Here is a 26,526-nt window from a genome sequence, read left to right as displayed (position 1 = left end):
AATATTCTAAAATGATAAATCATCAAAATGATGTCGTTTGATTTCAAGATTAGGGATATCAAACTGGATACTGATAGCATTACAGTCGATGTAATAATTAACAAAAATATTGACTTCAACTCCATAAGCATGGAATGTTAAGTGTGCTATCTTCTATGTACAACATTCAATATGACAGTCGTAATATGAGGACCAAATTACAGACACATCCTCAAACAAGAAATGAACCAAAGAGCAATAAAATAATTTGAAACAGTAAAGTGAAAGATTTACACTATTTCTAGTAATAAATCCTAGACTATGCTTACTTCTGTTAATAATATACAAAATGTGCGGTAAAAGTTACCTTGGTATCGAAAAGAACATAGAAATCTTACTAAAACTGTATCAACTGACCTAAGTTCATTATTGTTGATTGTATATTGTTAAATATTATTATTATTAGAACAACCAAACGAAACACACACTTTGACATATACAGTTCCGCACTATTGCTAATACTCCAATCAGCAGTATTAATTACAACCAATTGAAGTAGCTCAGCATTAAGATGTGATTTAATGGATTTAAAACCATCAGCAAAAGTAAGATACATTGAATGAACAAGTACATCATTCAAATATCTTATAAAGAAGTTAAAAAAGACAAGAGCCAACATGTATGAGAGTCTGAAAATACTTCAATATCACTAAAAATATAACTATGAATCCTAACTAGCTGTGTGCAACCACTCAAAAAAGAATGTCAAAATTCGGCCAACTATAGCTCCAAACTTCCCTAACAGATAATCATGACCAACCATATCAAAGGCTTTTGAGAAGTCTGTATTCTTACTATCAATGACTACAGATCTGCTAAAATTACCGATCAAATCAAGTCAACGAGATTTACCCTGAGAATAAGAAAAGCCATGCTATTACTAAACAATCGCCTGCAGTGCCATGAAAATTGTATGTATAGAAAATAACCTGTCAAATAGTTTAGAAATGATAGACAGAAAATACACATCTCAGTAGTTACAAATATCTGAATTGGCGTTAAGAAACTGATCTTTCAATAGGCCTATGTCCAGAAAGTTTGAAAAGGTGATCAAAGCCTCACTCAGAGTACACATACAGTTTTTAAGAAAAACATATGTGATAGTGATACCATCAGGGACAAAGGAGCTTCTGTAAAGAAGGCGTAAAATTTCAGAAAATATGTGTAACAAATAAAAAAGACATGCAAATTAAATTCAGACTCTAATCCAATTTATAATCTGGAGCCTTGCTTAGACAGGTTCCCTGAAAGGAGTTAGAATACTTGACAAATAGGTTCACAATATTTTGACCATTACCAAGAAGGTATTAATCAGACCTACGTATAATTTATTGGCGTGTTTGCAACATAAAGAAGGACCATGAGAAACTTCAATACATATGACCTAAAGCATTCAAGTGTTCCGTTTAATCTTTAAAGTCGAAAGATTAACATAATCCATGGGATCCTTATTATTTTGGAATGTTACGTGAGCAATATTTTTGAACAAAATTTTTTTCTACCAAATTTGGACAATTATTGGATGATTTAAAATGGTTAATTCAAACAACCCGCTTATAGTAAAATAGAAAGTATTGAAAAATCAATCAAGTATCAATGCATTTATTAATATCTTACTGACAAACAAATCTTGTAAAGACAATATAATTCATGATAGGATTTTCATCCAACTTCTTTTATTTATTTGGACATTTGTATTTCTTCAAATCATGTTTAATAGGCTAGATTTGTTTTTATATGGACAAATGCCATTTTTTAGTAATTTGAATTGATATGAAACATATTTCTATAGCAAGAAAAAACCAAAAACTCTACGTCACGAGGAAAATAATAATATAATGAATAACGTCATGGAATTTAGCAATTGAATCAGAAACCAACAATAAATATTTATAGTCGGACAGATAAGGTCTGCTCGCATTACTTTCTCGTTCATATTTAAAGATTAAATCTAATTTTTAAAAACATTTTAATATTCTGGAGCTTATAAATCGAATTTTTCCATAAAAATTAACAATCGTCTATACCTAGCCTACTATACCTACGATATACAGATTGGCGAATCGATCACTACACATATAAAGTTTCTAACAGGCGAGATGTTGCAACGCCCCCACAGTACCTTGGTATAATATTTTTCTATTGCAGGAATTATATGTGTAAAGCCCACATAGATTCGTAATAATAATTTTTTTATGCTGTGCATCGCACATTGAAAATTAAAGCGTTGTCCTTGTTAAAATAAAATATATACTGTAATAAAAATAGAATGTAAACATTATAAAAAAAAAACAGAAAACAAAATTCTAAATAATAAACCTAACAAAAAATTCTTTTAATTAAACGGCTCAAAAAGCCCTTCTTTAGCTAAATAAAAGGTTTGCCTGTCGTAAAAGCTGTTTCGTTCTTCCAAAAGAGTCCTACTATTTTTTCTTCCTACTAGCCAGCGGTGTTGCCATTTATAATGCCTATGTGTAGTATTCTATTCGCCAACCTGTATATGGGATATACTGTATATCCCATATACCTAAAACTAATTAGGCCGCAAGCCAATAACATACAAGGAAACACATCACGTGAGTATCGCATATTTCAAAATTCAAAACAAATATGTGGTAATTCCCTAACCTAACCCCGATGTTAAATAAAGTTTAATTTTTAAACTAAGTAATTGGATAATTAGTTGGAAGTAAATATATTCCAATTTTAGATAAGGTAATGTATATACATATTGTTGAAAAGCCGCTATTTTTTATTTTGTTATCTATGATGGCCAGGGCTAATAGTTTGTTTAAATTGCTACACAGCAACTGGAATTCAGCAAATTATTTATGAATTATTACGAAAGCCATATATTATATTGAATATTAAATGTAACAACATTACAGTAACATCACGTCAGAGAGGCTTGTCTTGCAACAGACCACCTCGTTTATATAAAAGGCCTTTACATTCTCTTATCTAGTTTAGTCGCTTATTGCTCCTCTCTCAGTGACCACCAGTTTCATCCAATTTATATACAGAACTACAGTGTGTTGTGCTCTATAAAGAAAATTATTAATTATATAGTTTATAATATATTCTAATTTCTTGATTTAAGTTTTATCCAGACAATTTTAGTACAAAAATGTATGAAAAAATTAATTTGGACCAGTTGCACAACTCGGGAGTAAGAGTTGTGGATTTGAGAAGTGATACTGTAAGTAAACCGACCCCTGAAATGAGAGAGGCAATGTATCGAGCCCCGGTGGGAGACGATGTGTATGGTGAGGACCCCACAGTTGCCGAATTGGAGAGAAGAGCCGCAGAAATTTTGGAAAAAGAAGAGGCTATTTTCGTGGCAAGTGGAACTATGGCTAATTTAATTGCTAGTAGGTATACATCTTAATTTTAATATGTTTTATTATCTTACAAACACCTAAAATGTATTTAGATATTTGGGTGTAACTCTGGCTTAATTTAATCTATTCTCTAAATATGCAATACCTATCACAAATATACAAAAAATATAATATCTACTATCAAGTTTCCAGTATATCATTAAGGTACAAAATTAATTTTATGTTTTACCAATATATTGTATGATTTTGTCTAGTGCCAAAAACTGTAGACAGGTCAAGATCTGCTGTTGAGCTACATTGTCCTGGAATTTAAACAATTTTTTTATAATTTCTGGTAGTTATTCAAAATAATAGATTCTTCAAGATTTCCTGAAAGTCTTTTTTAGAGAAATTACATTTACATACATGAATAACCTTTACATTGAAAAAACTTCCTTATAATCAAACAACAGCTCTTAGGTAAGATATAGATCAGTTTTACATCTGTAATTCAATTCACTGTACATATCCTAGCAATAAATCTATATTTATTTATATATATACAGGCAAAGCCCAATTACATTTGTGTTAAACTTTTAAATTCACAACAGTAATACATAATTTAGTTAATATGCAGAAATACAGAAAATTATCAAGTAATAATAATTAATAATTTTTAACTAATGCTTACTAATTCATAATAATAAAATATCTTGCCAAAATGTGATATTTCTTAGTCTTCTAAAATATGTTTACTTTGAAGATTTAATTTTTTTGAACTAATAAACTGGAATTTTTTGTTAAACAGAATAGATATATATACATACCATTAAAAAAAGAATAAAATTATTATTACAATTTAAAACAACATCACAAGATAAAAACTCTGACACATTATAAAAACACTTGACAATTATTAAAAACCTCTTCACTACAGCCCTTTGAGTGGTAACTGACGAATTTCTCTGGGTAATTTATTTGTAGAGATGGGTGCATAGTGAAGTGTTACATCGAATACCAAGAGCTTCTTAGTCTAAAAAAAAGGCATACAAAGATCAGTTTCTCTTCTAGTGAAGTGATCATGAGTCTGCTCAACAGTCGAATATTGACTTTTACTTTTAAAAGCCTACAGAAGTGATTTATACATATATTATGATGGAATGATAAGTATCTTTGAAACACAGGTTTTGCATCATCTCGGTAGGTAGCTCCAGCAATGACTTGCACTACTCTCCTCTGCAACATATTTAAAGTAACACAAGCTGAATACACAAGAGAATGACTGAAAAGTGGGATTTCAATACAACCCTCTGGTCAATTCTTTGAGCTAAATTTCTCCAAAAAAAAAGTTAATTTTTGGTCCAAATCTATTCCTAAAAACTATATTTTGTCACAATTGTTTAGTATGTGATAATCACGTTTTCAGTTTTATTTAGATTTAAGTTAGAATGATTTGCCATAATCCAATCACTCACAGAGTTTGTACAATCAAGCACAGCTTCTTTTCTTATTGGTCCTCACCATAAAACTGGTATCCCCTGCATGTTATATCATGTATATAAATGAGAAATAGCAGGTCTCTGGTATTTCGTGTTAAAAATTTAAGTTCTGAGAGCCTCGACTTACAAAAGTGAATTTCTTCTATACCCAGTAAACCCATAGTAAGAGCTTTTCAATTGATGCACAATCAAAGGCTTTCGAAAGATCACAAAACAGAACCCACAATAGTTTTTTCCTCAAAGCTGCTGACTATGTAATCATATGGCTCCTGTAGTTGAGCTATCTTACCGAAATCCAAATTGTTCAGTAATATATATACAGTCAATTATTCCTCTTTAATATTGTGAAAATATATTAAGAGAGTACAAACTTACAGCATTTATCAACCTAGCAACCTTACCTTGATATTGATGACGCACTACTTTTATCGATAAACTGTTCGTGTTTGTAAAAAATATAATTTAAGTAATATCAAAATCCCACGAAATGGAAAAAAATGTCCCTGGACTTAATTAAAGTTTTAAACAATTTCATAATTTTTAACATGTTAATGAAATAGTAATTAAGAAGAAATAAATCAGAAGGCTATCACCATGCTGAAAGCTTATCATCTTATGGACCCCTGAACTTCTTACGAAAAACTGGTTAAATCTGACTTCAGATTATTCATTTACATAATTTTTAAATATATTCTTATCTGGTACAAAAGAAGTTGAATGGCTTTATATTTACGGTTTTTTTCTGATACTATATATATGTTATCTCTGGACATTTAAGCAAGAATCTGATAAATATGTTTTATATATTCTTATCATTTTTTATAATTAATTTTATTTTTTAAGTTATGGTCCACTGTAACCAAAGAGGAAGCGAAATTATATCTGGAGACCATGGACATACCTTTAAATTTGAACAAGGTTAGCTATCATAAATCAAAATGTATACCAAAATAAATCGGTTAAAATTCAATTCAGGTGGTACGGCTCAGATAGCAGGAGTGCACACAGCGGTTATAAAAAACAACGAGGACGGTACGTTTAGTATCGAAGATCTGCGCAAAAAAATAAGAAAGAATCCGGACTTTCACGAGCCGATTTCCTCTCTAATTATCGTCGAAAATACTCATAATTTATGCGGTGGAAAAGTCCTTCCTTTAGAATGGCTGGAAAAAGTACATAATTTAGCAGAAGAACACCATCTACCTGTCCACATGGACGGTGCAAGAATGATGAACGCAGCTGTTTACCTTAAAGTACCGCCCAGTCGTATAGTCAAAGACGTCGACTCGGTTTGCTTTTGTCTTAGCAAGGGACTCGGTTGTCCCGTTGGAGCTATTTTGGCGGGCACTTCTACGTTTATCGATAAGTAATGTCAAATTACCCTAAAAAAACTAATAAACATTTGTTAATTAACTTTATATGTATTTTCAGAGCCCGACGTGTTCGTAAAGCTTTAGGAGGTGGATGGAGGCAAGCTGGAATCATTGCTGCAGCAGGTTTAGTTGCACTTGACACCATGATCGAGAGGCTACAAGAGGATCATGACCATGCCTATCAAATTGCAAAAGGTCGGTATTCAATTTTAGGGAAAATTAATATGCTGGTTGCATGTGGGATAAATACATTCATTATTATGTATAAATGAAATTTTGACACTGTTTTAACCATACCGGGTGGTCAAGATATGCGTGATTGCATTGGATCCAGGCAAAATAGTTGTGTACTTTGAGGTCCATTAGGAAATAGCCTTTAACGTATCATTATTATTTATAATGCTTGCTTACTTGTCAGATGTTTTCCTCGTTATCTATTTAAAGTGGCATGATGGGAAGAATGACGCACTAAATTTTGATTATTGGGAAATTTATTATTGCACGATATGCTAAAAGAGGTACGTATAATTATTTTCTACTAACAAACTTACTAGCTGGTACTGGAGATAGAGCACATAATATAAAGGGTGTTACAGAATAAGATGCTGATCCTTAAGGGTGTTAATCCTTAGGTGATTTTAAGAAGAAAAGCGATCGAATTATTTACTTAAATAATAATAATTTATTAAAAGTTAAGGTAGTAGAACTCTTATTGCAGGAGTGCCTGTAAAAAGCAAAATCACTTGTTTCTTATTGGCAAGTGAATATTTCGTAAATTTCTCTATATATTTCGAAATTCTAGTAGTCAAAATTTAGAAACTATTTATTTACGGACTAATCTGACGTATATTTTTACAGAAACTGCTAAAATCTTTTCACACAAATTCAAGATAATGAAATTCTTATTCCAGGAGTTTATACAGATATGTCCTAAACTCCTTAACTTTTGTGTTGTGGTAAAAGTGTTGTGGTAAATACTTTCAACAACTAATCTAAACTGTTTTCATTTTTGTTCACGTATTGTTCTTTTAATTTAATGGCAAAATAATGTATGTACATAATATGTTTACAAAATAAATAAATTTATTTTTTCTTTTACTAATAAATTGACCTTGCATAAAAATGTTCTTATTTTTTTTCCTCAGTAATCACATCTAAGACGTAAAAAAGTCAAGAAATTAAGTTTGCCCTAAAATGAATGGGGATTATAAAACTAGGTTTTAGTTTACATTCCTGTATCGATGCCACTGGTTAAACTTAAAAAACTAAAGAAACTACATTAAAAAATGGCTGTTGATACTCGGAGGATGTGTGCTAAATTTAATATATCTAAGAATTTATTAAAACACCCTGTAGCTCAGAAATTAAATGGTTAACCGATTATATGGTAATTAAGATTAAAACTAGAATATAAAATACTAATCGAATAATAAAATATTAAACAAAGATTATTTGGGGTTATCGTAAGACGTACACCCTAAAAATCAATCCAACTGATAACATTACTGATGTAAAGTACATGCCTAGTATTAGTTTTATGAAAATATATACACGTCTAGCCAATATAGCTCTAAGTCAAATCTATGTATTAACTTGCAATAAAAAATTGTTCGAATTAAATTGAACGTATTGTAACTTTAACTTAAGGCTTTGCCTATAAATTTCTGTTGCATGTTAATGCAATGGTATTTCAGCTCTTAAAAAACAAATAAGCCGTTTATATAAATGCTGCTTTTTTATATCACATACTATTTTCTTGCTGGGTCAAAAATGTTATATGACTTAGAATCTATTTGTAGATCCGTCATTTTACTTTAATTACTAATAAATATATTTATTTAAACTTAAGGATTAACACCTTTAAGGATCAGCATCTTATTCTGTAACTCTCGGTATATTTTAACATATAGGGAGGGCTACAAATCGTTTAATAGCTTAGCTTTGATAAATAATACTCTCTACCTGGAAAGTAGGTATCACTTCTAGCAAATAACATGCAGTGGATCATTGATTAAAGTGTGTAATACTTGAAAAATAAATAAATATATATGTACTTTTATTTTTAAAAAATGCAAGGTTTACTCAGAGTAACTTATATCGTTTCCTCTCCAAATGCTGATGCTGCTGACCTTAAAATAAGATATTGGAATTTTGGCTTTTATTGTTTATGCAAGCAGAATTTGGAAAAAGTCCTTATTTCTGCAGCATTTTAAATGACAAAACACGATTGCATAATTCAAGGTGTACAAAGTATGGATTTACATGCAAATTCACCCAAATAAAAGATTTTTGAAGGATGAAATTAGAGTGCCCAGGAATTTGTGGATATTTCAAGCAAAGACTGTACGAGTCTCTCCTGAAACATGTTCTAAATTGCCGGGTTATTGCAAATTAAAACTAAATAAATTTGTCCTTGAATGGTTCAAAATCTTCTGGATATTTCCAGCTGCACTAACTCAGAGTTGTAATCAGTATAACTCAGAGGCTTGTAATAAAATATATAGGGTTTCGGTTTATTTGTCGGATGGAATGAGTCAAGAATTTATAAGTAGGAGTACGTATTAAAATAACTATGAGCACGTAGTAACTCTGGTGGAAAAAGTAGGAGTGCGTAGTAAAACATGTAGGGGTTCATAAGTCTTGAATGCTGTTCTTCAATGTAAAAAAAGGTATAAATGCAAAACGAAACTAGGGGTTTGTAGAAAAATTACTAGTGGATTATCGGCGTACTAAGAAAGGGACTGGCAATTTCTTTAGATAATAAATAGGGATGTTTCGTCCTTAAAATGTGAATTTAGTATCCTAATACTAAACGCCTGAACTTTTGAGGCTTGGATTTCCTTTTAAAAATTTCGAAACTTCTGCATATTTCGAGGTGCGCCAAATATGGGTTTAGATATAAATTATGTCCAAAGAGTTGAATGGCTTTAGTACATAATTTTCCCAATTAAAAGAAATTTAAACATGCCCAGTAATTTTTGGATATTTCAAGCAAAAACTAAAAGAGTCTCTCCTTAAACATTTTCAGACTCTCCAGGCATTTTATTAATTAATTTATTATTAAGTTAAAACCAAAAAAATTGTCCCTGAACGGTTCAGAATTACTGGATATTTCCATAGTTATTTTGTCATTTAAAGGATTTTTTAGGGCCTGAGTTCAGACACCAAAGGGGCCAATAATTCCTGGACTTTTCAAGCTACGGATTTCTGCTTAAAAAGCTCCAAATCTCTGTACATTTCAAGGTGCACTGCGTATGGGTTTGTACACAAGATTATCCTATTTAAAGGATTTTTTAAAGGGAGTGTCCTGGGAGTTAAAAGTCTATGAATATCTTAATTTTTCCAACAAAAACCGTGAATTGCTCATTGAAAAATTTCGACATTTCTGCACTAAATGTGATTTCTCGTATTTTCGTGAGCGATTAAAGGAATTTTCAAGATGCCCTGGAATATCTTGATACTGCAGACTTAAATCTTAAATTTTGCCATTTTAAACAGTCCAAGGTATACACCTCATCCGGGTTTACCTACATGTTTTTCGATTTAAAGGATATTTTAATTCCTAGATATTTCTAGCCCAAAAAGAGTTGTCTTAATTAAAGAACTTTTCTGTGGTTAAATTGTGTGTTCGTAGTAGCATCTGGATATTTCCAGATGCACTAACTGAGAGTTATTTTTCCTAAGGATAGGATTTTTTGTGGCCTAAATGGAGACAATAAAAGGCCAATAATTCCTGGACTTTTTAAACTAAGGATTTACTCCTAAAAAATCAAAATTTCTGGACACATCAAGGTGCTCTAAATCAGGGTTTACCACCAATTGTTCCATTTGACTTTATGCAGAAATAACAGAATCTGAACAAGTTTCATGATCGTTACTAAATCGTAAGAATTCTGAGGTATTCACAATAATTCAGAAATTATGGCCCCAATAAACAAATGAATTTATCAAAATATGTTCGGCACTAAATCAACATCTCTGTGAGTGAGTATCTCTGGATCGTGAATTGATTGGACACAATGAAAGGATATTTATTCCTGATTTTCACAACAGAGGCATTGGCAGTACAACTGAGGACCTTTAGAACTAATGATTAATAATTCCTAGACTTGAAATCTAACTTCCACGATCGTATCTAGTATTTCATTTTGTAATAAGGGTAATCAGCCAGTTTTTCTTTTCTTGCCCAAATTTTAAATAATTTGATTATGAAATACCTTTGTATTATTACACATTTTGATGAACTGGATGTTTGGCTAAAACATGCAAACGTTCATATAAAAATAATTCTTATAATAAATTTCAGCAATCTACGCTATGCACTCCACCAACTTTAAAGTGGACCTACAAACCGTCCAAACCAACATAGTCCTGATGTACTTCGACAAAACGAAAATCACGGTACAAGATTTACAGCGCAGGCTACAAACAGTGCTAAAGACCGATAGGGTTAAGTGTAGTGTCCGTTCGATGTCGTTAAATCACGACTGTGTCAGATTTACTTTATATTGGGGGATAAGTGACGAAGACGTCACTGTGGCTTGTGAAAAGATCCAGCTGGTAATTAGAGAATACGACGAACTGTTGAAGGGGTATTAATATGTGGGCGTTTAGACATTTTTATATAGTTTGAAAAAGCCCTTCGGTGGCTTGTAATAAAGGATTAAAGTGATGTAAGTCCTCAAAGTGATTACTTATGACATTTCGTGGCCACATATATGTTCCAAAATATTTGTTTCTCGCGAAATGACGCAAATTATTTGATGTTTCGAAATAAGAAATACTCAAAAATATTTATTACTTATGACGCGTTTAAAATGTTGACCTGTGATATCCTTGTCTCTGTGTTTACAGGTTTTAATGAAAAGTGTTCTTTTTTTATGTAGCTTATATTCGATGATGATAATAAAGCACTATTATTATGTTGTCTTTGATTTATTTTTGTGTTTATTGTACATTACAGATTTGATTAATGAGTCGTGAACCGAGGGGCGGCACATTGATCCGTATTTTTTTTGTCTTTAGGAAAATAACTTGCATAATGAGCATTTTTGTTTATATTTAAAATTGCATTAACCCTGTTATTTTTTTTGTATTTTTTTGAAAATGCCCGTGTTAATGCAATATTATAATCCCTGTACATAGAAGTACGTTTACAAAAATTTGGTGAAAATATAAAAGTTGATTAATAATTCATTGTATTTTAACTTAATATTCAATTAAATTATATTAAAGTTTAACATGAAGTGGCATACAAGGAAACAAAATTTACCCATTTCTCTAGAAGTTTATAAAAAGTTTATTTAAAATTTTTTTTTCAAGTAATTAATCCAAGTAATTAATTTTGATTTCTTAGTTATATTATATGTGTTGAAGATTTTGTTAAAGACACTTAATCCTTAACACTATCATCAGCAAGTGTATGTTGTAGAATATTTATACTTATATCTTTATATAGTTAATTTGATTTTTTGTGTTATTTCTAACCTCTTCATCAATTTTTGGAAGCCGACATCATTAAAGGGATCATTGCATCTTGAATTGAGTCTTTCTGTATCATAAAGAATATTCCGCGTTTAAATAAAAATAGTGTGATAACGGCAAGAGTTTATAGGCAGACTTTTTGTTTTTTACTTTACCTATTTTGTTGTGTATTTAGCTTTGTTGGCAATTAAATCTCTCTATTATTGCAATTCCTGGCTTAGGCGGATTTAATAGGAAATGATATTCTGTTTAGAATTTCTCCTTATGGACTTTTAATATGCATAAAAAAAACAAGGATGCTGAACACATTTCACCATTCTCCTGTTATAACAAATAAACATTACTATAATATAATTATACTATTATTACTGTTAATATAATTATAGATACCCAATTTAAATTCACCTACTTTACAGGGAACAATAAGAATTTGATCAACGATGATATTGATAATTTTTAGGATTGATCAATTGAAGAAGACAATTTGAACATTAGTTGCGACTTAAGTAAAGTTTTATTTCATTTATTTTAACTATACAATTATGGAATTAATGGAAGTAAGAAAAATATAAATCAATAGCCCGTATTTATAAAACTGAAACATTTACTTTGAAGTAAAAGGTACAAGCAAAAGGTAGAAGTAAAAGGTTTTGCTCTAATTCGTATTCATAATCTCTACCTCTTCCTTGCAAGCAAATGCTTCGGGAAAATAAATTAAAAGGTACAGAGATTAGCGATTTCGACAAGACATGACTTGCAGCGTGCAGTCAACGCGTATATGGTCTGTAACTGATGGGGTTGATCTTATTTGTTTTATAATCAAAAGCAGTTCGCACGTCAAATTGATGTAAAGAAGATCAAATAATAATAGAGAATAAAATATTTAAAATGTCTGACACCGATAGTGAACAGGAAGTTACCGAAGATGCCCCTAACGAGATGATGTTTATCGCTGAAAAAGTCCAAGCATTTCCGGAGATTCTCGAGAAATCTCAAGTTCCAACGATGAAAAAAAAGAAAACTACTGTATTAATCGATAATACTGATATCGTTAAGGAATAGGTTACTTTATTTGGCAAGGAGATGGATATTAAAGCTTTTATGAAAAAAGTGAACAATATGAAAACGCGACTGAAAAATAAAACAGGGAACAAGCCCATTCGTCTTTTGTCCTGGGAGAAAGTTATGTTAAATACTATGGATGCGGACATAAATCCTGTACTAAGTCGGGTACCAGGTGAGAAATAGATTCAGGTCTTTATTATTACCTTGTAGGTACTTATCATACATGTATATTTTATTTTGGGGCTCTTGCAATTGGCGTGGCAAGTCAACCTTCTTTACCTACTTCAAAGGATGACATTATGGTGGAAAACGATGCTCATCAGATGATTATGCCTTAAGTAGTAGCTAACAAAAAGCGATCCTACACATCGGTTGAAGAGGTTGCTGCAAAAAAAATTCCTCCGAGGCCTACCTTTGCTTCGGGCAAACAACAGTCTGACGAGACGAGGCAGTTAACGACAACCCAGCTTCAACGATTAGTTTTAGTTCAACAACTGAAAGTTGCTCGTCTCCAACAACAATATTACTCTGCCAAGCTAAAAAATTTAAACGAGGCATCAAACGAAAAAGCCCCGCAAGAGTATGTTGTTGTTGGAGATAATATTTACCAAAACTTGTAAAAATAGACGTATATGTAATATGTATCATTTATAACAAAAAAAAATAATTAAACGTTTTTTTCCAGTTCAAACGTGTAAGTTTATTTTTAGTTTAAGTAAATACATCTTTGTACGTTTGAAGTAAACGACATATACATAGCATTACATGAAAGTTTTAATCCTAATTATACAGCTATTATGTTATTGGTAATAAGACGAGCTAATTCCTCTCGCCACCTTTGTCCTTGTGCGTGAATAGCATCTACATTTTCATTCTCTATAAATGGTATATAAGTATATACCATTTATAATAAAAGTCCTATTCTTCTTCTTTGTCATTTTCTTGAAAATCTTCATCTCTTAATTGCTTAGCTATATTGTGCAATACAGCACACGCAATTATAACTTTTGGAATACTGGTCAGTTTTAATCTGCATCCATACTTCAGGATAGGAAATCGCCCCTTTACTTGCCTAAATGTATGCTCAATCACAACTCGCTCTGATGTAAGCAGCCTGTTAAAGACTCTCTGATATTCCTAGTGGGGGTCCGTGTAAGGAGTCATAAGACATGACATTATACCATACCCACTGTCTCCTAGAAGAATAGTGTTTCTTGTCTTTTTTATGATTTCACACACTGCCGAATTTTTCCATATACGAGCATCATGAACTGATCCAGGCCAACTTGCATCTATACTAGTTATAACAGAATTCTGGTCGCATGTAACCGGTACATTAATACCGGCAAAACCTTTTCGATTTACATATTCGTCTCCAAATTGGGCTGGTTTTCCATCAAGACGAATATGAGTGCAGTCGATAACTCCAATAGCTGTGGGAAAACGGAACCTGGTCAACCATCTCTCTTTGGCCTGCATAATTTGATTTTCTGTATTTAGGAACCTGATAAATTTGCCGGCTTGTTGTACAATTCGCTCTATCACGTCATGAAATATTCTGGACACTGTGGGTTGCGAACATCCCAATTCTTCAGCTATTCCCCTCTGAAATCCAGGGTTCGCACAATACCGCAGAAATATTTTCATTTTCTGCACAGGTGACCGGGCTGCTCCACGAGATTCGAAATCCATGCCAAGAAAGTAATTTGCCAACCACACCACATTTTCCTCCTCAAATCTAAACAACGTCTTGAAATCTGACTCACGAGGTGTACGTCTTGGTTTGTAGTATTTTCTTGTACGTAAATGCACCACATTAGCCATAACTAACACAATACTGCGACTAATCAACCAAAGATCACTTAAACAAGCCCTTACAAATAGGTTTTATTAAATGAAATGCACAAATTTTAAGATGCAGGCTCTAAGATGCCGGGACAACTAATGATAAAATGAGAAAAGTTGCTGTAACCTAGATTCCTTTTTTTAGAAGCAAATCTTTTAGTTTTTAAGCAAAAGCTTCTTTTTATAAATAAGAAAAAGTTAACACCTTTTACTTTGCAGAAGCGAGACCTTTTCCTTCACTTTTTTTATGCATATACTTTGAAGGAATTGCTTTATTTTTTGAAAGCAAAAGGTAAAACTTTTTTTTTATAAATATGGACTAATAACTTAACTTAGGACAGCGGCATATATTTGACTATGTAATTAAAAAAAATACACTCCTATTGAACCAATAATCTAGCAAGTATCTTACCATTTTGAAATCTAGATTAGATACGCCAACTTTTGAAGTCACTCAGCCAAACAGTGAATATAAGTTTAAAAAATTGTAACCACAGTACCAAAAAGATCAACAGAGGGTTCTATGGGGTATCTATATTTCGGTTTTCTATTAATGCCTATAATTTGAATCATTGAGCACCTGGTCTATTGCCCATTTTTGGCATATCGTTGATTTTTGAGACACCCTTTATACTGTGTTCCTAAAAAAAATCCTCATTATTTTTAGCAATAGACAGTCTTAAGACTCCGTGCTTTGATGTAGACCTGGCAAATGTGCAAACGAACATTATAAGGATTACTATGGACCCAAAACTTGACTCTAAAATTGTACAAAAAAGGTAATTAGTTGCTTATAAAGGTAATTATAGACGAGTATTAGATCGTAGTTATTGGCCAAACCTGAAAATATAGACTTAATTTTTAAAGAATAATTCCTTAAAAAAGCGAATTTCCTGATAATTAAATTCAAATATATTACAATAGCCCCTACCATATTGATGGTCAATGTATTTTAGGTTCGCACACCTTTGTTATGTTAAAGCAATTTTCTGTTGAAACAAAGCGGAATTAAATTTAATATGTATTTAATTTGGACACTGACTATTGTAAAACCAAACGATAAACCTACTAAAACGCGATTTTTTTTAACAATATTGAGGCATGAGGTATACTGGCAATTAATCAATTTTTTCAAGTTAAAATTATAGTACCGCGTTTTTGTTTTTAAAATCCTGGCCAAAATCTTATTATCGAGTCAAAACTTGGAACGATAAAATACTTTTGACACTCGCAGGACATAAAAGATTATTTTGTTTTAGATTAGCAACTGTTTTACCCTCAGACCCGGTTAAAGTAAGCGTAAAATGTAGCGCCCGAGATGACTGGATAAGATTCGTAACTTACTGGGAAATCACCGATGAAGATACGAAATTTGCCATTGAAAAAATTATTTTGGTATTTCAAGAATTTAGTGCAGGTAAAACAGGTCCTAGTGTCAAGGAGCTTGTAAGGGCGTACTCACAGACCGAAGCGGCTATAGAGATTCAAAGTAAAAAAGCACGATTGTGAAAATTATTTTTTGTTGCAGTATGTTTAGTATTAGTAGTGTTTTGAATTAGAATTAAATGATACCAAAGATAGTAATCATAATAAGATGTGTTTTTATTGATAAATGAACGTTACCATTATATTTGCTCATAGGGTGAAGATTAGCTCAGATCTACTGTTTTATTAGGATCTGTTGAATTATATCCTAAAAAAATAAATGCCATCAGTCCAGGAAGTTGGAACCTAACAAATTTCAAAAAAAATATATTTTTTTGATTTTTCATGCAATTTTCAGCTTTACGTCATCACCAAACGTACAGGTACAAATTGCATGAAAAACAAAAAAGAATATTTCCTTTTATGCAATTTGTCCCGGTCCAACTTCCTGGACTATTCTATTTATTTTGTTTTTGGATACAATTAATTCAAAACGGATTGCCAAAGTAAACTTTTCACTTCCATGCAATTTGTACCTGCACGCCATCGCTAAACGAACAAATTACATGTAAGTAAAAAACTGACTTAGGAAATCACTTTTTTATAAACTGTATCCTAAAACAAAATAAATGCAACAGTCCCGAAAGTTGGACTTGTCCCGGTCCAATTGCATGAAAAGAAAAATTATTTTTATGATCTTTCATGCAATTTGTCTCTGTATGTCATCACCAAAAGTACAGGTACAAATTGCATGGAAATAAAGCTTGGAAGACGTGTAGGATATTAAGAAACGTTTTTCGTCTCTTGGTTCTTCAGTATATCACTACTCACAGTACAAATGGTCTGTACCCAGTCATCGATAAATTTTTTCATAAATTCTGTCCTGAAACAAAATAAATGCAACAGTCCCGGAACTTGGACTTGTCCCGGTCCAATTGCATGAAAAGAAAAATGATTTTTATGACCGTTCATGCAATTTTCTCTGTATGTCATCACCAAAAGTACAGGTACAAAATGAATGGAAATAAAGCTTGGAAGACTTGTAGGATATTAAGTAACGTTTTTCGTCTCTTGTTTCTTCATTATATAACTACTCACAGTACAAATAGTGTGTACCCAGTCATCGAATAATTTTTTCATAAATTCTGTCCTAAAACAAAATAAATGCAACAGTCCCGGAAGTTGGACTTGTCCCGGTCCAATTGCATGAAAAGAAAAATTATTTTTATGATCGTTCATGCAATTTGTCTCTGTATGTCATCACCAAAAGTACAGGTACAAATTGCATGGAAATCAAGCTTGGAAGACTTGTAGGATATTAAGAAACGTTTTTCGTCTCTTGGTTCTTCAGTATATCACTACTCACAGTACAAATGGTCTGTACCCAGTCATCGAATAATTTTTTCATAAATTCTGTCCTAAAACAAAATAAATGCAACAGTCCCGGAAGTTGGACTTGTCCCGGTCCAATTGCATGACAAGAAAAATTATTTTTATGATCTTTCATGCAATTTGTCTCTGTATGTCATCACCAAAAGTACAGGTACAAATTGCATGGAAATAAAGCTTGGAAAACATGAAGGATATTAAGAAACGTTTTTCGTCTCTTGGTTCTTCAGTATATCACTACTCACAGTACAAATAGTCTGTACCCAGTCATCGAATAATTTTTTCATAAATTCTGTCCTAAAACAAAATAAATGCAGCAGTCCCGAAAGTTGGACTTGTCCCGGTCCAATTGCATGAAAAGAAAAATTATTTTTATGATCGTTCATGCAATTTGTCTCTGTATGTCATCACCAAAAGTACAGGTACAAATTGCATGGAAATAAAGCTTGGAAGACGTGTAGGATATTAAGAAACGTTTTTCGTCTCTTGTTTCTTTAGTATATCACTACTCACAGCACAAACAGTCTGTACCCAGTCATCGAATTGTATGAAATGAATTGTTCACTTGAAATAGAATATCTACTATAATGAGTCTCATAATGTTTTTTTAAAATTGATCTTTATTTTTTTAATGCTGCTATATTTGGATATCATACACTTATGTATATGTATATGTTCCAGATTTTTTTTACCATCCTCTCCATAAGGGCGTTTTGCAGCAGCAATAAATTAATTAATTTGAAATTCTATTTCCTCATTCGTTTTTTTTTTTATTTTCGTTGTCTGTCGTAATATAATAAAAGAACTGGAAATAAATAAAGAAATGTATCCAATAAAATACAAAGTTTCTATCATTGAAACAATAACAAGACGTGTTACATAGTATGAAACAAATTTAGTTAAATTAGCAAAAGTAGTGCAAAATTGTTTCCTCCATAGTATAATGTCAATTGTCCGTTGCAATGACAATTTAAAAAAATCAAAAGACAGGTAAATAAAACAAAATATATAATTTTAATTTTTTTTTTAATCATTTAGAGTCCATTTTTATGGGATAAAATGTATAAAAACCTAAAACTAATCTCATTTCGAAGCAAGCCCCTAAATAAAACAACAAAAGAAAATAATCATATTCCTAATCGATAAAAATAATGTTTATTAAAAAAGTGATAAATTAATAATTAATAATAGAGTTATTCTTTTATACAAATTTATACAGAATATTCCGAAAAGGCCAAAAATATGATTTTTGGTACTAGATTCAAAGATTGGTCGTTTTCGTACAGTCAAAAAATATGTACAATTTATGACCCAAAAAACACTTTGTACAATATACCCTCAACTTTGTACAATTATTTTTAAATAAATAAACGAACGTTTATAATAATGTACATATCGCGGGGGAAAACTGCTTTATAAAAAAATATAATCTTAAACGGGATTCCTTATATCACATTTTATATATATTTTTCTTTATTGCATCTCTCTTGTATTTCCTCAAGTAATACTGAACTTATTTAGACGGAACAGCAAAAATATAAATCAATAATTAATCCTTAATAAAGTATCTAAATATTGTCGTATGTATAAAAAGCAATAAATATTCTTATGTACAAATTAATTAACGATAATTTAAGGCTGATACAGTAAAACCTTATCGGTGCAACAAAGTGGGACCATTTTTGTTTTTTAAGCATTCGGCGACTGTTACGTCACTTTATAACCAAGTTAGCCACACTCTGTTGTCAGGCACAAGACTATGAGGAACCTAATCTAAAGTTTTGTTTGGGAAAGAGTATGCGGATGATGAAATTTCGAAAATTAAGTCATCAAGTAAAAACTGATTGTTTCAGAAGAAATGCCGACGTTTCAGCTTTTATTTTGGGCCATCTTCACTGCACAAGTTTCTGTTAGTTTACTAGCTTACATCATTAGAAAGATTTATAATATTCGAAACTTGGAAATTAATTAAATAAAAAAAAACAACATATAGAGGCTTATTTTTATGCCATACGAGCCCTAACAACTATATATTGGAACAAGTAGTAATTTTACGAATAAAATTCCAGTTTACCGTAATTCTTTTAATTAATTTTTTTTTTATTTAAAAATAATAAATTAATAACATTTTTTATATTTTAGAGAATTATTTTTAAGGTTTAATAAAATTTTGATGTTAAATAATATTTATTTAATTGTTTGATAATCAAAAAATGTTGACAACTAAATGTTGGAACATGGGTTGCTTTTGCTCAAATTTTTCCAGTTTTATTAGCATGACGCGAAGATGGCTTTGAATAAACAAAAGTAAGTAGTGCGTTGTCAACAATAAAAATTTTGATGCGTCACTTGACCATTAATAATCAATTACTGTCATTTTTATTACGAGTAAAATACAATAATGACTCGTGGAAAACCTACTGATCTAAAAGTACGAGAAATTATTATCCGGCAGTACCATAAAGGGAAAACAATGCGAGAAATCTCCAGTAAATTAAATGTTGCAACAACTACTATATTTAATATAATTAAAAAATATGGTGAAACTGCCAGTATTGGTGTTCGCGGCAAAAGTTCAGGACGTCCAAAAGTTGTTCCTCAAAGAAATGTAAGGAACTTGATTAAAATTTGTAAGTCGTGAAGAAGAAATACTCTACGAAAAGTAACTGCAAGGTGGAATAGAGAAAGTGGGATAAATGTTTCCAGAGAATGCTGCCGCAAATATTTCCACAAGGGCGGTCTTAGTTTTTATAAGTTATGTTTAATAGGCTGTTCTGTGCTATATTATTTTAATTTTTCTAAGTTTTTCGCCTAGGCCAAAGAAAAACCATTGTTAACGGAGACTCAAAAAAGGAATCGTTACATTTGGGCCAAATCAAAACTCTCGTGGACCAAAGAAAATTGGAGCAAAGTTATTTATAGCGACGAAAGCAAATTTGATGTCTGTGTCGGAGATTATCGAAAGCGTGTGATTCGGGACAAAACAGAAGCATTCCATAAGGATTCTCTTAAAAGTACTGTAAAGTTTCCACGGGGCATCGTGGTGTGGGGTTGTATGTCAGCTAAAGGGTTGGGAACGTTACACTTTATTGATGGCATAGTAAATGCAGAAAAATATCAAGACATTCTCGAACATTCGCTTTTACCAAGTGCAGCAAATTTATATCCATCTGGAGATTTTATCTTTCAACAGGACGGTGCCTCATGTCATACTGCTAAATCTACCAAAAAATGGATGGGGGAACATAATATTAAAGTTTTGTCACACCCCTCTAGCAGCCCGGATCTCAATCCAATCGAAACACTTTGGCACAAAATGAAGCAACGCCTAAGAAATAGTCCGCAGCGTACTTTGCCACAACTACGTGCTAAACTACAGGAAATATGGGATAGTTTCACCCCTGAATTTTGTGAAGGTCTAGTTGGTACAATGCCCCATGGAGTTCAGGCTGTTATTCAAGCTAAGGGCGACGTTACACCTTACTAATTTGTATTTTCCTTTTTTAAAACTCACTTGTTCCAATATTTAGTTGTCAGCATTTTTCAATTATTTACCAAGTAATTAAATAACTTAAAATATATAAATAAATTATAAAAATAATATTAAACATTATAAAAAAGCTTGTTTATTTCATATTTATGATTAAAAAAAAATTTAATAAAATATGTTCGGTAAATGGGCATTTTATTTCAAAATAACTGCTTGTTCCAACATATAGTTGTTAGGGCTCGTATTACTCTTTTGTGAAATAAAATTTTAATAGTGGTTTTTAATTAATTTCAATTTTCGAGTATTGTAAAAAGAATTGCGTTGTACGAAATCTTATACTAGGCTTACATCATTATATACAAAATTGTGATTTAGTAATGATGCATAAATTCTATAAAAAGTGGTTTATTTTGTTTTTTGAAACAATCCTCGGATACGTCGATTCTCTATTTGAATCGGGCATATTTTGACATCAAATGTAAATACAGTATACTCGCGGTACAACAACTCATTAATGTGAACACCAATATTTTTCTATGTTAATTCTATAGTGTGAACAAACCCATATTTCGATAATGTGAATTTTAAGAAATCTTTAGTAATCCTGTGTAGACATGTCTAGCCTTGTTAGTGGATATTGGGCTTACGCATTTGAAACGTTGTTTGGTCATTTAGTTGATGTTTATTAGATAAGAGAGAGTGTCGCATCTTGCGCAGTGGCCTTTTAAAATGGTTAAAATTAATTAAAGAAGTGTTTGACTCTTTATGAGAAATCGAAAATTTTGGAAGAGCACAAAAATGGTATGAGTGTTACTGCACTAGCAAAGAAATATCAAAAAGCAAAATCAACTATTTGTGCAATTAAAAATAAAGAAGAAAAAATTCTAAAAGTTGTTGGAGAGAGTTTAAGACCTAATAAAATAAAAAAATGTACTTTAAAAAGTGCAGAAAACCCCAAGATGGAAACTTTGCTGTATAAATGGTTTACCAAACAGCGTGAATGAAATTTGCCAGTTACAGGTGATATGCTTAAAGAAAAATGCTCTAGATTTACATAGAAAATTAAAACTCAACGATAAAGGCTGACTTCAAAATTTAAATGGCGATATGGTAAAAAATTACAGGTGAAAAGTTGTCCTCGCAGCCTCACCTTGTAAATCCCTTTATTGAAGGCTTAAGAAAAAAGATGAAGCAGCTTAATCTTAGCGAAGATCAAATTTATAATGCAGATGAGACGGGTTTATATTGGAAGTTATTGCCAGATAAAACCTATCAAACGGCGCCCCCAACTAGCATTTTTGGCAACAAAGTGTGTATTAACAAACTAAGTGTATTAAAGATATAACGTATTGTACGTAGCAGATCATCTAGCTATAAGGTCTGATGGTGCTTTATTACCGAAACATGTAACCTGAGTGACGCATAAAAAGATGTTTTGAGACTGCGACTTAAAGTTTTTAATTTTTTCTCTAGTTACGTACGTCTCTTTGAAATAATGGACGAGTTCTTTCAATTAAAGATATAAGAAAAATGTTTTAATAAAAATCATTTATATAAAATTATCCTTTTTCTTTTATGAAGTTGACGGTTCGCTAGTAGTATTATTAACGCTTAGTAGATCTTAGCCGTTCTACCATACAAACACTTTAACTAATTAAAAAAAAAGTATTTCAAAGTGGCAGTGTTGTTGTATGCTTATAAGATCGATATGTGTGACAGATAAGTCTACTTTAGATTACGAAATCACCTAATATAATTTTTTTTTAACAATCCGTTTTATATAACTCTGATTCAGAAATAATCGCGTCTTTCCGCATTTTTTCTTTAGGTTGTTCGATATTTAATTACTTCGTTTTATTAGAAAAACGAGAGCTCCAAACAACAAACCTGTAATTTTCGACTATTTCTTATTCCAGGTATTTTATAAATTTGTTATCACCTTGCTAATGATTTTCTTATTATCCAGGACGTATATGTAAACACCTTTTTGCTTTAAAGCTATTTGGAATGTTCACATAAAGCAAAGAAATTTCATAAAATTAAGAAAGGTATTTTAAATACGGGGTGAAAGTAAACTAAAAATTAACATAAGAGTGCTCAACTCCAACATACCCTTTCCTTGTCATAGATTATCTCAATTTATCAACGAAACTGTTTAACTAGCTAAATTACTAAAATTAATTCGGCAAAATAGAGATACTTTCGGGGGCGGCCGGTAGCACCACGGTGCTCGCCTGTTGCTGCTGTTGCCCGTCTTCGTCCGTGTTCGACAGCTGTATCGTGTGTTGCGGCACTTGGATCTGCACGGGTATCTGGATTTGACCGTTCGGACCCTAAACGGAGATCGACAATAGTGAAAATGGCGCTTAAAAGACGGATCAAATAAATACAAATGATAAAACTGTTAGTTTTTACGGTGGTGCCATTATCGATGAGGTAAGGGTAGACAATAGTCTATTTTCAGCCTGAATCTACATTGATATGTAATTACGGATCCGTTGGGGCCACGTGATTGCTATCAGCCAATAGGAGACCCAAAGTCAGTCAAATTTCCAAAAGGATCTTAACTGAGACCATACACTGTTAAAAACGAGGCCTATGTAACTTTTCTTCAAATACAATTAATGACACCTTCTCGAGGATACTTTTTAGGCATCCTGGTAACAATCCAGCCAGTCGTTTTAACGTAATTTTTGATTGGACCTTTCTGAAGAATATTGACTATTGTCTCCTGGAAGAGAGTGATAACCTGAAGGGAAGACTCGGACCTCTTTTGTAGGACCTGACTGTAGTATCGACGACTTAGAGCTACTAGCCCTGATGGTCTTATTCCCTACCACTACTTGGCTGGATCTGGATCTTGTATCTCTACTCACTAAATCACTTTCTGTGTATTTGTTATATAAAAAAATAAATAAATGTGAAATTATTATGGTCTTTTGATTGGTTAAAATAACTCAATTTAATTAGTTTAAATGGAGAGTTTTGCAACTTCTCTTAAATAGAGGAGCTTCTGAAGTCAACGGACGATAGACGACAGTTGATAAAAAGAGATGCACAAGGCCAAGGAAAAAGGGATAAAAGAACAATGTCAAGAGATAGAGGAGTATCAGAAAAACATGACAGCTTTAACAGCCATAAAAAATAAGAGATCAGTTTTACTAATAGAAAAAGAAATCCAAGAATACTCAAAGGTGCAAACGGAAAGCTAATCTTGAAAACAAATTAGAAACCAAGAAAAGAAATAAAATATTTCAATGAGTTGTTTGGTGAGACAATAGAACAGCGAAAATAGTGAGTTTCTGAAAATATTGAAACAGCAAAAATGAAAAAGCAGTCGGCCCAGATCAGATCCCAGTTCAACGAAGTATACAAACACTGGTTACTCTTCACCTTCTGCGCTATCCCAAAAACCACAAAAGCTAAAGACCGTTGTGAATATCTTTAATCAGTTGCGCACACAAGGTGTTTTTAAAAGTAATACATGGATGCATTCATAAAAACAAGAAGAAGGAAGGTCTAGAAGTGAATATTGATATGCATGTCTTTTACGTTGACTTTGATAAGGTAAGACATGAGAAACTAATCAAAATTCTTAGAACAAAACAGAGAGGCTGAAGAATAATAAAAAAACTTTGGACAATGAACAAAGCTCAGAAATAGCAGGAGTTAGACAGAGTTGTGTTATGTCACCACCAATTTTTGAAGAGTCACTACTATTTGAGGATAAAGGTATAATAATAAATGAAAAAGTAATAAACAATACGAGATTTGTGGATGACACAGTGATTATGGCAAGCACCGCGGAAATCTTCGTTAATTCTGCAGTTTAGCGGCTTTTGTCAAAACTAACGAAAAATGGTCGGGTTTTTTGCAAAGTGGGTAGATTCCGATATATATTTTTCACTAAGAGTGGCGGAAAGCCAAATTTTATCACGAAGAGGGTATTATCACGCACTAAATTACTCACTATAGGACGCGATTAATCATTAGAATAACCTTGTACCTTGTATACCATTAGTTTTGTCAACAAATAGGTGACAATTGAGTTGAGGTTAGGTGTGGTGTTGCCAGTTTTGTTGCGTTTTGTCACTCTACAGCTGAAGCCTTGTCTCCAGTCTGGCTTTTTCTAAAGTGGAGAATTCACTCTGAATTTTTTTTGTCATTCATTATCATAACATATTAAAAATGATGAATGAAACTAGTGTATAATCATAACATTATACACTAGTTTCATTACATATCACTTAAAATGTCAATTACATGACATGTACATCAAATGTGTGTTTATTACATTGTAATAAACACACATTTGATTGAATTGAAAATTTATTTTTAGGAGTACATCATTTTTAAAATTTCTTTTTTTTAAGTTCTATCAAAATTCACATATTCGCGGCGAATTATATCGTATCATTTTTTGGGTAAAATTAGGCCATTTAAAAAAAAATTGTAAAAATACGCAAAATTTGATGAGCGGTGCTTGAGCAATTTAAGAACCAACCCAACCGAACCCAACCCAACCCATCCCATCCCATCCCATCCCATCCCATCCCATCCCATCCCATCCCATCCCATCCCATCTCATCTCATCCCATCCCATCCCATCCCATTTTATCAACAATGTTCATCAACACCTTTTCATCATCAACCACAGTTGATGAACTCTTGGGTGTTAATGAACCTCCTGTTACTGAACCTCTGGGTTGGTTTGGTTTGGTTTGGCTTGGGTTGGGTTGGGTTGGGTTTGGGTTGGGTTGGGTTGAATTGGGTTGGGGTTGGGTTGGGTATATCTATGGCCTGTGCGCAGCGCCTTATGGTGATAGAGAAACGGAACAAACCAAAACACTGCACACATACTCCCAGAGTCGACAACCCATTTGACAGATAGCGACTGTCATTTAATTTATGCAAAAAAAACAGCAAAAAATTTAAATAAATCAGTTTACCTCTATTTGTGAGTACTTCACATTGTTTATAAAGAAACTATTTGCAAAATTCACCTTCCGCCACTTTATTAATTTTTTCCAGATAAAATTAAGCTATTTAAAAAAGAAAACCGGTGAAAATACCCCAAATTTGACAAAAGCCGCTAAACTGCGGAATCATATTATTTTTAATTCGGACCAAAATCTAAAAATTACCAAAATAATAATACATTATGGGTGTCTTCGATATGTTTGTTGCACGAAAATAACAGGTTTAGTTACAAGAAAAGGTAAAAACAGTTTTTGTTTTACGCATAATACAAAACGCAGTAGACGACAGAACTGGCAACACCACACCTAACCTCACCTTAGTTGTAACCTATTTGTTGTCAAAACTAATCGAAAACAGGGTTATTCTAATGACGTTATTTTATTCATGTCCCATAGTGAGTGGTTTAGTGCGTGATAACACCCTCTTCGTGATAAAATTTGGCTTTCCGCCACTCTTAGTGAAAAATATATATCCAAATCCACCCATTTTGCAAAAAACCCGACCATTTTTCGTTAGTTTTAACAAAAGCCGCTAAACTGCAGAATTACCAAATCTTCAAAAACAAGCCGCAGTCAATCGAAATGTGGTGTTATAGAGAGATGTTCATGATATCATCG

At 32.1% G+C, this 26,526-nt stretch overlaps 2 protein-coding genes across 6 annotated transcripts in view; one reads left to right on the top strand and one right to left on the bottom strand.

Moving 5' to 3' along the window:
• The first annotated feature begins 2,933 nt into the window (after positions 1-2,933).
• LOC126744989 (uncharacterized) lies at positions 2,934-16,218 on the top strand. 2 transcript variants are annotated; one of them, XM_050452621.1, is made up of 6 exons: positions 2,934-3,410; positions 5,702-5,776; positions 5,834-6,224; positions 6,290-6,426; positions 15,293-15,404; positions 15,885-16,218. In XM_050452621.1, exons 1-6 carry the CDS (start codon positions 3,167-3,169, stop codon positions 16,132-16,134), a joined length of 1,209 nt encoding a protein of 402 aa, XP_050308578.1. In that variant the 5' UTR covers positions 2,934-3,166; the 3' UTR covers positions 16,135-16,218. The 2 variants fall into 2 exon arrangements, with proteins under 2 accessions (XP_050308578.1, XP_050308579.1); XM_050452622.1 differs by lacking the exons at positions 15,293-15,404; positions 15,885-16,218 and adding an exon at positions 10,538-11,155 and having other exon boundaries at positions 2,990-3,410.
• Positions 16,219-18,448: 2,230 nt separating this feature from the next.
• Positions 18,449-26,526, bottom strand: part of LOC126744894 (zinc finger and BTB domain-containing protein 49-like) — a 32,688-nt gene continuing 24,610 nt past the window's right edge. For all 4 annotated transcript variants that reach the window (XM_050452473.1, XM_050452474.1, XM_050452472.1 and 1 more), the window contains exon 7: positions 18,449-23,262. In XM_050452473.1, coding sequence (XP_050308430.1) covers positions 23,107-23,262 — 156 coding nt within the window. In that variant the 3' untranslated portion in view covers positions 18,449-23,106. The remainder of the gene's footprint in view (positions 23,263-26,526) is intronic.

This window comes from Anthonomus grandis, chromosome 15 (genome assembly GCF_022605725.1).
Source record: "Anthonomus grandis grandis chromosome 15, icAntGran1.3, whole genome shotgun sequence".
Classification (NCBI taxonomy): domain Eukaryota; kingdom Metazoa; phylum Arthropoda; class Insecta; order Coleoptera; family Curculionidae; genus Anthonomus; species Anthonomus grandis.
Note: the sequence above shows the minus strand (reverse complement) of the source record. Positions and strands in the feature narration are given on the sequence as shown.